The sequence below is a fragment of the Phyllostomus discolor genome, chromosome 13 (genome assembly GCF_004126475.2).
Source record: "Phyllostomus discolor isolate MPI-MPIP mPhyDis1 chromosome 13, mPhyDis1.pri.v3, whole genome shotgun sequence".
Lineage (NCBI taxonomy): Eukaryota > Metazoa > Chordata > Mammalia > Chiroptera > Phyllostomidae > Phyllostomus > Phyllostomus discolor.
Genome location: NC_040915.2, coordinates 12282592 through 12294644, shown reverse-complemented (window position 1 = coordinate 12294644; position 12053 = coordinate 12282592). Strand labels below are relative to the sequence as shown.

The following is a 12053-nucleotide window of genomic DNA, read 5'->3' as shown; positions in this document are numbered from 1 at the left end:
TTTAACCCCAGCTCAACAAAAAGTCAGGTTCCTGCCAGGCACCACAATATCAAACTCATTACCATTCAACATCTGAGCTTTGAGCTATACTAAGCCCTATTTTAAGAAATACAGAGCTGCTCTGAGCACTACTGTAAATCATCTTAAATAGCCTATTGACACTACCATTTTTAAACTAATCTGATTTTCAAAAAATGTTTTGCTGTGTTCCAGCAGATTTCTACCACACACCATAAGCCTGTTTATTTTACTGTTTCAAGACACTGAAAATCCATTGTGAACAAAGCCAGGTAAAAACTACGTGTACTCTTCTGCTTCACAACCTTAATACCTTTCATAATACCTAATAGGTGTTTCTAAGCTTCCCTCAACAGGATTAAGATTACACTGAAGGCTAAAATGGAGATAGAAGATATTCTTAAACTCCACAACAGCCCTGGATGTGAACTGAAAGGTCACGGTTTGATTCCCAGTTTCAGGCCATGTCCCCAACTTAGGTATGTGCAAGAGGCAACTAACTGATCAACATTCTATTCTTTCACATCAAGGTTTGTTTTCTTTTTTCTTTCTCCCTTCCCCTCTCCAAAAATAAATAAATAAAATCTTTAAAAAAAATTTAAAAAGCTTTACAGCATGTATAAATAGAAAAATCTCTACTAAAGGTTTGCCATAATCTGGGAAATAGTTGTTACTGTTTTATCACTAGTAGTTTGAGAGTCCCACTTTCTAAATGCTCTCCAATGAATATATTAAACATTTTCTACAACTTGGTACTTTGACAAGTAGGACCTATGGGGAAAAAAGCTATTATTGACAAGAAACAATCAGGAATGCCATTGTACACATAAAGCTTTGTGTTGATGCTGTTAGTTAAAAGTTGAAATTGAACTAAAGTAGGTAATTAGTCAAGACCAAAATTAAACTGCAGAAGTAAACTGGCAAGGATTTTTTGTGCATGTTACATTAAAAAATTATTACCTGACCTTCAAAGGTAGACCTTAAAAGTTTATACAACTATTTGACATTTCCTTTAATACACTTGGATGTTTCAAAAAGGATTCCTGTAGCCATGGCTGGTGTGGTTCAGTCAGTCAAGTGTTGGCCTGTGCACTGAAAGGTCACTGGTTCAATTCCTGGTCAGGGCACAAGCCTGGGTTGTGAATCTGGTTCCCCCACTGGGGCTTGTGTGGGGGGCAGCCAATCAATGTTTCTCTCTCACACTGATGTTCCTCTCCCTTCCTCTCTCTCTAAAAATAAATTAAGATAAAAAAAAAAAACAACAAACAACTGTACACAGATAATCTGTTATACCAAGAAACCCAACATATAAGGCTGGTACAACTATCTTTTGTTATTTCTTGGTATAACTATTCCATGTTATTTCTAATCTTTCTGCTAAATACTGAAACATGTCTAAACTTCAGTGTTTGCTATTTCTTCATCCTTAGCATTCAACTCCCAAAGTTTTACAAAACCAGCCTCATTTTGTTAAATAACAGGAACAAGAAATCCACCAGCACCCAAAACTTTAAAACTCAGATCTTTAGTAGCACGCTTTAGAACACTCTAGATTAAAAATGTAATTTGTTAAAGCATGCAAAAAAGTGTAACAGTGAATAAAAACCACAAGCGACAAATATATTGGTTAACATTCCAAACATGTATAACCAATGAACATGACCTAAGTTTTTATTGTATTCACGTCAGAAACTTGAATCCACAGATATAAGCAGTATATAACCAGAAAGTTACAAGTAAACACAGATTATACATGCAAATTTCTGTTCACAAAGGTCACATGTGCAGGTATATGGATTAGAAGCGTGCATCTAGATTATAGCCAAACTGTTTTTTTAAAATGCTTAAGTGTAAAATTACATCTTGAAAATATGAAAAGATGGTCTACACACTTCAAGAATCAGATGTTGCTTATACCAGATGTATGACAGCTACAGGATTCAAGTGACAAGCAATAAGGTCTCAAAAAATTAATACTGGTCAAAGAGAATGGGATTTTTTTTTAAACGTTTCACCAAAAATACATTGACTACTAGAATACGAAATCTAGCAGAAACTTAGGGGGGGAAATTACAAAATCTAAAGCCAATTACTTAATATTTCTTATTACCTAAACAACAGCGTAACATTAAAAGAAAACTGCACCTGTATTTAAATTGCTACTCTTAGTTAATGAAGTTCTCCAAAAATGAAAAGCAATCAAAAAAGCTTCAAACTCAAAATGAAAAGTCTGCAAGGCTCAGATTGAAATGTGGAATGTTTCAGATGAAAGTAATAAAAATACAACTGGTTTTGTTCTTTATTGAACGGAATCAAAAGTTTTTGACATTTCTTTGAAGCTCAGAACTACTAAATTTCATTTCTTTGAATAGTTCTATGTATCTTTTTCTTAGTGGTGCAAGTTGTCTTAAGTAGATTACGAAGTCAGTCTCTACAAAGTACTGGTCTGTTACCATTCTGATAAAACAAAAACAATTCTTCATTAACTTAACCGTATATGTTTTTGCTATAACACCTAACACATGAACAGACATCTATTATTTTTCCACTAAAACAAAAAGAGTACAATGGTTTTCTTCTAACTATCAGTATTGTATTTAAAAAAGGTTAACATTAAAAACAAAGAACCATTATTTCCTTTGAAATCTTTAAGCTTCTTGCACATCTTAAGTTTCCTTCTTCTGTCTGCGTTCTTCTGCCAATTTATTCAGAAATTTCTGAAAAGACAAAAAAATTCAGGGATTGAGTCACTTAAGAAAAACAAATCAATTAACTCCAAAATAAAAGTCTATCCAACTTTGGAGATTTGAATATAATTTAGCCTATAATCATATCACTTTTTAAAAGACTCACAGTTATTCCTATTATAGTGTACAAAACTAATCTGGTTCACGATACCACAATAGGAAATGGGAGGAAAAAAATGGTAGAATGTGAAAAACAAGTCTTTCTATATGCAATTAACACTAACATAAAGACGAGAAAAATAAGACCATAGTCACGAAGTAGAATTGCTACTACTTCAAGAATATAGATTAGTTAAAATGACATGAATTTATTCAATGCTCCTTCCACTAAACCCAGTGGGCAACATTTTTTTAAAGGGTCAGCAGTAAATTTTTTTAGGTTTGTGGGCCATTTGAGCTTTGTCTCAACTATTCAATTCTGCCATTATAGGAATATAAGTGGCCATAAACAATACTTAATGAATGGTAGTAGCTGTAGCCCAAGAAAACTTGATTAAAAATGGTAGCTGGGCTAGAAGTGTAGCTTGCAGATCCCTGTATTAGGCCTGTAATTTCTAGAGGTCCCAACATCAGAGATTGGTTAAGACATTAATGAAAGTACAAAAACTATAAATAGTCTTGTCCTGGCTGGTGTGGCTCAGTATTCCCAGTAAGGGCAAGTGCCTGGACTGCGGGCCTGGTCCCTAGTTGGGGATGTGTGAAAGGCAACTAACTGATCAATGTGTCTCTTGCACACTGATGTTTCTCTTCCTTTTTCTTCCTCCCTTCCCTTCTCTCTCAAAATAAATAAAATCTTTAAAAAAAATTTAAATAAAAATCTAATCTAAAACATCAAAAGCTTTTTTGCTTTTGGCAGAAATTCATTAACTGTACAGTTAATGGAAATTGATGAGGTTAGAAGCCATTATAACCTTAAACAGTTAAAATAAAAAGATAAAAATAAGGCTGTTAGTAAAGTATCAAATAATTCATTGGCAAGATACTACTTAATAATTCTTTAATAAAGTCTACAAAGTTCTTTTAAAATAGGAAGAGCTACCTCCTAAAGTGTATCTAGAAAATATTAGAAAGCATGATGTTCTTTTTAAAGTATCAAGCACCCAGAGACCACATTTATAGATCTCTAATACAGTTTCTGCCACTGAATAGCTTAATATCAAATCAGATAAAATACAAAATTGCTTCTACTGTTGAAAATAACCATCATTCTTTTTACATATTCACGATGGTGAGGTACATGTAGACAGCAAAGAACACGTATCTAAAACAAGTGATACAGCCAAGAACTAGATTATTTCCTAAATTCATAATATCCATCTAGTCAACTCATAAAACATGTTTGATGACTACTTTTGTAGTTTTATATTATAAAGCAGTGTAAATAAACAAGTTATCTACAATTATGAGTTCAGTTCTTTAATTCTTCCTTAGATGTTGTTTTCCCATCATCTATTTCAATGCTCACTCCTTAAAAGCCACTAAATTACTAAATTTTAAATTATCAAAATAGAAATTTCTTAGTCTTTGTGCTTTATTAATTTATCCCATTAATCTTATATTCTATTGGTCATAAAAGTTACTGAAGACTATCATTATTAACAAATAATCATTTAAAGTCCATGTAAAAATCATTAAATATGACAGGACACAGCATTTTATAAAACTGAAGTTAATATTCAGCTTTATATTATGCCACTTGGTCTTCTGGCATCCAGTATTGTCCAAATTAGACAAATTATAATCCAGTACCCATTTGAGAATACTAAAAATAACTTTAATTTATGACATGGTTAAAAAATCACTAAATTACCATCATTTAATTAGTGTTATTATAGAAAGAGTCTGAATAAATGTTTCTAGAATTAAACTACTTATGGCCCATCAATAAAGACAGAAAACTGTTATCTCTGGGTCCACAGAAAGTACCATACACATTTTATTTTCCATAAACTTGTATGATTTGTTTTAACAAAGGAATTAAGGCTAAGATTTAGCCTTACCTTTAATTTCTGATAATGAGGAAGGCTGCTGCAATGAGTATTCTTTGCAACTTCTTCATTTGTATAAAAGAGTGAACACAGCTTACAGTAAAACCCTGTTTTAGGTATCACATAGTCTATACCTAGAACACAAACATACATTCTTACAAATTCAGTAAACTGAGTGTTGGTATTCTCAAAAAATTTTTTTTGTGTGAAGTCCAATAAAACCTAAGCTAAAAAAAAAAATCCAACAAAAAACATGACATTAGTGAGTTGCATTTAATTGATGTTCAAGGTCCCACCTAATAGTACTCTTAAAAAGGCACAAATATAACAGATACAAAAACAAGGTGAAATTGTCAGAAAGCTTTGAGGAGAGTCCATATTGTGTGTAATGGTAACAAAACATAATACAAAATAAGGTGACTTGAGTAAGAAAAGAGAATATATCAAGATTTACAAAAATGTTCTGTACAGAAATAAATGTAAAATGCTATCAGAGCTTATGTAAAACAATTTTAAAATCATGTAAGAGTTTGGGGAGGTTGAGAGGGAAAGAACAAAAGCCTTAAATCTCACCAACAGGAACATTGGGCTGATATGGTCCAATTCTATACTCATCTGGGATTGTATAGTCTTCCTTGTTTTCATCACTTTGGCCATCTGCATTTTCACTTGTGTCTTTGTTGGGATCATCAGCATTCTCAGCAGATTCAGCGCCTGGTTCTGCATTTTCCTCATTTTTAATTCCATTTTCCAACGCTGCTTCGTTGTCTTGATCAAGTTCCTCCATCTTGTCCACCTTAATTTCAACCAAACCATCATCATTTTTGTCACCAGATTTAAATGCCATGCCCGATTTACGAAGTTTCTGAAGTTCCGAATCTTCCTCATCACCAACCTCATCTAGAGTGACAAAACCTTCCATATTCCCTGGGAAACGACGCTGTTAAGAAAGACAAATTTACTCTGCAACAATTGTCCTGCAGTATCCCTTCCATTTGCTTTACTTGAAGGGAAAGGGATAGCGTCTTTGTCTTTATGCATTCTCTCAAAATACTGACCTTCCTTTCCCCCCAAAATCATTGAGGATTGGAAGAAAAAAAAAAATCAAAAACCAAAAAACCACACAAAAACTTAGCTTGTTTTAAAGCTAAATAATTGAAGGCTTGCCTTACACAAAAACTACAAAATAAATGAAACAAGGGCATTCATATTCTACACTTTGAGACTTTTACACTAATAGGGAATATATCAAAAACCTGATTAGTTACAAATAATTGAATGATGTCCTTTGGAAGGCAGTATCTTATGATACCACTGATGTTTAGAAAATAGTCTAAAACAGTGCAGTGGATTTAAGGGGGGGGAGGAGCAAGCTCTGGGGCATGACCCACTTAGATTTCAATTTTGGCCTGGTCACTTATAAGCAATACGATGATGGACAATTTACAATTTATGGAACTTCTCCATGCCTCAGTTTCCTCATTCATAAGACACAGATAACTAAGACATCTACTGCACACGGTTACTGTTAAGATTAAATTACTGTATATAAAGAGCTTAGAAAAATTTATAGCATGTAATAAATGCTAAATAATCACAAGCTCTTGACAATCTGGAAGTAAAAATTAGTTTTCCAATAGTTGAGTGCTGTTTAGAAGAAACTAATAAGCTAGGATTACAAAAGTCTCATTTCAAGAGCCACTTAACATAAGGGGCTTCAAAGGCATTTTAATGCTCGATTCCTTGATGTAGGCTGTTAGTATAACATAAGTCTTCACTGTTCTTTGCATCATGTATGTATCTTTTATATTCATATTCACCTGATATGCTCTTATTTGTAACGTGGTCTAAGAAAAATAAGTTATTCAAGTATCTGCCCTGGCTGGGTAGCTCAGTTGGTTGGAGCATCATCCTGTATACCAAAAAAAGGTTGTGGGTTCAACCCCAGGTCAGGGTACCTACAGGAGGCAATTGATGTTTCTATCGTTCTCCCTTTCTATCTCTCTAAATTCAATAAACACATCCTTGGTAAGGATTAAAAAAAGATTGTTTTAAAAAAGTTATTAAAGTATATGACCAAGCTCACATTTCTCAAATATAAAAAGTCTTTGACAGCCCTGGCTGGCGTAGCTCAGTGGATTGAACGCGGGCTGGGAACCAAAGTGTCCCAGGTTCGATTCCCAGCCAGGGTACATTCCTGGGTTGCAGGCCATAATCCCCAGCAACCACACATTGATGTCTCTCTCTCTCTCCCTCCCTCCCCTCTCTAAAAAATAAATAAAATCAAAAAAAAAAAAAAAAAAAAAAAAAAAAAGAAGTCTTTGACAATTTCTGAATGAGTAGAAAAATGTTTTAAGTATCTTTGGTTAGTTAAATCAATGCAAACTCACACCCCATTTTTTAAAAAACAGGATGAACTATATAGCTGCCTGTAAGTATTTACACACTACCACTACCATACAGAAAAATCTTTCTCCATTACTAAAAAGTTCTCTTTGTGAGTTGGCGTTTTTTTTTGGCAACTATAAGAGGTACTATTTAATCTATTTATTGCAGAGTTTAGACTTAAATGCTTGTATTATTGTTCATATCTGATTTTTTTCTAACAAATGACTAATTCTCTTTAATCTGATCCCGTCAGGGTAAGTAATTTGAAACACTGATCTTGTTTTCTGTTAGAATAGGTCAATGCACAATCTTCTTTACCTTTTTAAGCTTTTTCTTTGCAGCTGAAGCACTTGTACTTCCATCTTTTTTCACAGCTTTGTCCGAAGGTTCCTTTTTCCCATCAGAAGTCACATCACCTAAATTAGCAAGATCTGTCTCATCTCCCACTGAACTGCCACTTTCTAGAAGTGCTGCTGCTTCTTCTTCATCTACAAGTAGCTCATCTTCAGATTCAAGAAGCATGCTAGGTTCTTGTTCTGCCTGGTCATCTTTTTCACCTTTTTCACCATCTTCACCTGATTTCTCCTCTTGTTCTTTACCTTCAGTTGTATTTTCAGTCTTCTGGGAACCATCAGTTTTGGATTTCTTATCACTTGGAGATTCTTTGCCATCTGGAGAGTAAGACCTTTTTCTGAAATCAAGAAGGTACACTTCAATAAATTCTGAGTTGGAAAACAACAGTTTAATACAGTACTGTTTACACATACAGAGACACAATGAAATTACCGAGATTTATCTTTTTTCAGTAAGTCAATACCTCTGTTAGGAATCTAAAAGACAAAATTTTGCATTAGTTAAGTTAATGTATTAAAATATTCATTTACAGAATATATCTCATTAACTAATTGATAGCCATCCCTCATATAATCAAATAAGCTTCTTCAATCCCTACAAATATACCCAAGAATTTAAGCTACCTACAGTCAGCGGTTCATTACAAACAACATTTCACTAAAGCAGTAGATAATAAAGTATCTTCATAGCAGAAATGTTCAAGTAAAACCTAAAATACAATAAATGGATAAAAGCACAAAGGAGCTTTTATAGAACACTAGATAAAAAACACTTTTGCTACTGAAGAATACTGGGAAAGAAGAGGTAACTCTTTCAATAACCAAACCCTATATTCTTAATAATTACAAGCCAAGTACTACATACCCTTAGTACCAATTTTTTATATTTTTCAGAAAGGTCAACTTTCACACATCTCCCTTGAAACCAAAGGGCCTTTTTCAAACAGTGGTCGACCATTGCCATCGCATCTTCTCTGGTCTCCATCTCAATAAAGGCCTTAAAAAAAAGAAAAAGGAAAAAAAAAAAAAGAAACAACATTTTTCCCAAAGAATTATGTAGAACTCTAGTGCTTTTTATTCTTTTCATCCACTTGTTAGGGAAATTTTATCTTTAGCAGAGTCATTGGTAAGAGGTAAAAGTCACTCAATAAAATAAGGACAACTTAGATTTACAAAGTAGTACCAAATATTAAACCACGTATTTGAAGGCTTTCTGCAAAAAGTAATTAAAGTAAGCCTAGAAAATACTACTCAAAATACTGTAATAAAAAGAACAAAAAGTTAATGAAAATGCCTGAAAGGATATAACCTCAGAATGCTGTTAAGGATTCAGTCCTGGTCAGGGCACCTACAAGAGGCAACCAATCAATGCTCCTCGCCCCCACTCCCTTCCTCTCTCCCCAAAAATAATAAATAAAATGGGGGGGGGGGGGAGAACATCTATACACACACAAAGATTTTTGGAAGCAAACCCTGGAAACAAATAATGTTACTAGGCTGAGCAAGAGAGCTTTACTTCCCACTTACACTCTTTGGTATTTATTCAATGCTTTACTCTTAGCATCTAGTACAATGTGTGTGTGGGGGGGATGACAAGGGACCATCAACCCTGGCTGGTGTGGCTCAGCGGATTAAACACCAGACTGCAAACCAAAGGATAGCCCATTCGATTCCTAGGTCAGGGCACATGCCTGGGTTGCGGGCTAGGTCCCCAGTAGGGGGCATTCGAGAGGCAATTCCACAATGATGTTTCTCTCTCTAAAAATAAATAAAATCTTAAAAAAATGAAACTATTTATCATTGTTTGGCAAAGGAAATCTACTTATGAGACAATAAGGAAAATTACCTCCCCTTGCTTTATTAAAAATGAGGATATATACCAAAAAATTTTTAAGAAATAAATCTTTCTTAAAACTTCTACACATGTATTACCTGACTTTTCATTCTCATCAGTATGTAATTCTTTATTTTCCCATAAGGCTCAGCAAGCTTAAGGACAGCACTGTCAGAATAGCCAGAATGAGGTAAGTTGCTGAGATGTATCACACGTCCAAGCTCTTGCTTTTGATCAAACTTCTGGTCTGGCTTCCCTTCAGGTTTCTTTAATTTAATAAACAGGAAATAAGGTAATGTCAAATGTTGGTAGGGACGCAGTAATTGTTAATAGTTAATATTATCCTAGTTATTAGCAGCAATTTAAAGTAGCTAATTATTAAAATGTAATAAATGACTGGTAATACAAATCTAAAAAAAAAATAGGTAATACCTTTATTCTTTTGTACTTCTGGGATAAATGAACTCTCACTGGCTTGCCAAACACTAATGCTGGTGTTGTTGTATAATAATCCACTGCAGCCTGAGCATCTTCTGTGGTTGCCATTTCAATAAATGCCTGAAATTATAAACACACAAAAAACTATTTCAAACAATTATTGTTCAAAGTTTTTCCAGACATTTAACCAATAAGTGAAAAATACTTTCAAGAATCTAAAAGCAGAATTACCAACATTGCTGACTTGCTATTTTATTAATGGCCACCTCAGATTTTATTCATGCTACTAAAACTATCACTTATGCCTACTGGACTTGAAATACGATTTAGCACAATTTTGGTAAAAGTCTGAAATGGCTTTCCAAAGAATTATCCTTTTACAGAACTTACAGTAGTTTAAATAATGACAATTCACAGCTTAAGAAACACAATTTATAAATTATCCATTAGTACTAGAATTTACTATTTCAACAGGTTCTTGAATAATGTTTCATTGTTAACATTGTTGAGATGCTATCAGAACTTAACTCTTGTTTATACTAATTAGCTCGTGGTAAAAATGGTTTCATTTTATGTCATTTCACTTAAAGGACCTATTTAACACTTACTATATCAACACACTTCACTGGTTTTTCCTCTACTTCATTCCATATGGATGATTTAAGGTTACATTAAGTTCTTTTTCTTTGCATTTGTTCACATTCAGTTCTTTTACTAATACAAAACCATGTAATCTGTTTAGAAAATATATTAGTGATGAACATGTATTACATTTATTTCAACTCATACCTCATTAATTTTATTTAAAATGAGATGATTTGAAATGACTCCAAATGGTTCCACCAGCTGTAGTAATTGGTATCTCAAGTTTTTCCCTCGCTGAAAATCCATGATGTGAACAACTCGGCTAGTTTCCTATGCATTACAGAGAGAAAAAAAAAATCAAACCAACAAATCCCTTTAAAAGCAACGAGACAGGTTATGTGTTACAAATTTGGTAAGTCTAGTCTAATGTTAACCAGAATAGATTATTTAAAATCACAACTCATATAACATTCTAGAGAATTTAAAAACTAGACAGAAAATCAAATGTCAGTGGGGTAGAGTAGATCTCATTACTTCAGAAAACAGTCTCTACACTGATTTTTAAATCGAATACTGTGAATACTACTGGATAGCAAAGTTCTTAAGACCCTGAATCAAGGTAGGACCTCTCAACTGTAAGCATATTAAAGTTTTATGCCCTGGCTGGTGTGGCTCAGTGGACTGAGTGCTGGCCTATGAACCAAAGGGTCAACCAGTTTCATTACTGGTTTAGGGCACATTCCTGGGTTGCAGGCCGGGTCCCTAGGAGGGGGCATGACACACAACCATACATTGATGTTTTTCTCCCTTCTTTCCCTTCTCTAAAAATAAGTACAATCTTTAAAAAAAAAATTTTTTTTAGCTTAATCAAAGTCCTAGAAAAGTCTGATGGATTCAAACTCTAGCAGTTTTCTGAGTAAGGACTATGACATAAATTCAATTAGCAAGGATTTAAGTCAAATCACTCATACAGTGATTACAGCAAATACAGTAAAATCAAGAGCTGTGTTACTGACCACTCTGCCTTTTTGCATGTGTCTTGGTCCTTGCAGGTTCCCATTTCCAGCACCTTTATGGGGGAAAAATTACTTTTTTCAGTCTTATAGTAAACATAACTTGCTCTAACAGGTGATTTCAATAGAAAAACAACTTTCAAACACTGGAAGGATATTACAAATATCACGAATATCATGTCTTTTTGTGCAATGTTATTTCTGAGTAACAGTTTAATAATCCTTCTTTTGCCCATAATCACTATTTATTTTTACAATAAAGCTCTTAGGAAACAACAACAACATAAATTTTATAATCACCCAAATTTCCTCTTGGTCCAACTGCTGGTCCCCCAAGGTGAAATGAGGGAGGTGGAGGCCCCAGAATTCCTGGTGCTGGGTTTGTAGATTGCTGCAACATGAATGGGTCACCCCTAGTAATGTGAAGACAATATATAAGGAACTGACAAAGACATCTGTCAGAAATAATTAAGATTTATTGTTAAAACACTCCTTATATAGCTATGACTCTAATCTTTGGAGGCATTTGTGTGTGAAGCAACTAGGAAAAAATCTTAATAGTAATAAAATTAAAAGTACATAAAATAGTTTTTAACAATTCTTTCATTCATAGTGACTTTCCCCTCATATTTAATTTTAAAAAATTCAGAAAATATTTTGAAAGTTTAACCTGAATTCCTTACACTGAT

The 12053-nt window shown here is 33.7% G+C and overlaps 1 protein-coding gene across 11 annotated transcripts in view; it reads right to left on the bottom strand.

Annotated features, from left to right (window-relative positions):
- Positions 1-1641: 1641 nt before the first annotated feature.
- MATR3 (matrin 3) overlaps positions 1642-12053 on the bottom strand; it is a 52832-nt gene continuing 42420 nt past the window's right edge. For 4 of the 11 annotated variants that reach the window (XM_028527212.2, XM_028527213.2, XM_028527209.1 and 1 more), the window contains 11 exons: positions 11665-11777; positions 11368-11420; positions 10556-10681; positions 9761-9886; positions 9427-9594; positions 8360-8491; positions 7928-7971; positions 7460-7832; positions 5327-5549; positions 4766-4887; positions 1642-2735 (listed from right to left, as the gene is read on the bottom strand). In XM_028527212.2, the coding sequence (XP_028383013.1) occupies positions 2685-2735; positions 4766-4887; positions 5327-5549; positions 7460-7832; positions 7928-7971; positions 8360-8491; positions 9427-9594; positions 9761-9886; positions 10556-10681; positions 11368-11420; positions 11665-11777 (1531 nt within the window). In that variant the 3' untranslated portion in view covers positions 1642-2684. Of the gene's footprint in view, positions 2736-4765; positions 4888-5326; positions 5694-7459; positions 7833-7927; positions 7972-8359; positions 8492-9426; positions 9595-9760; positions 9887-10555; positions 10682-11367; positions 11421-11664; positions 11778-12053 lie in introns of all 11 variants that reach the window. The other 7 variants (XM_036013733.1, XM_036013735.1, XM_028527206.2 and 4 more) reach the window with 4 other exon arrangements.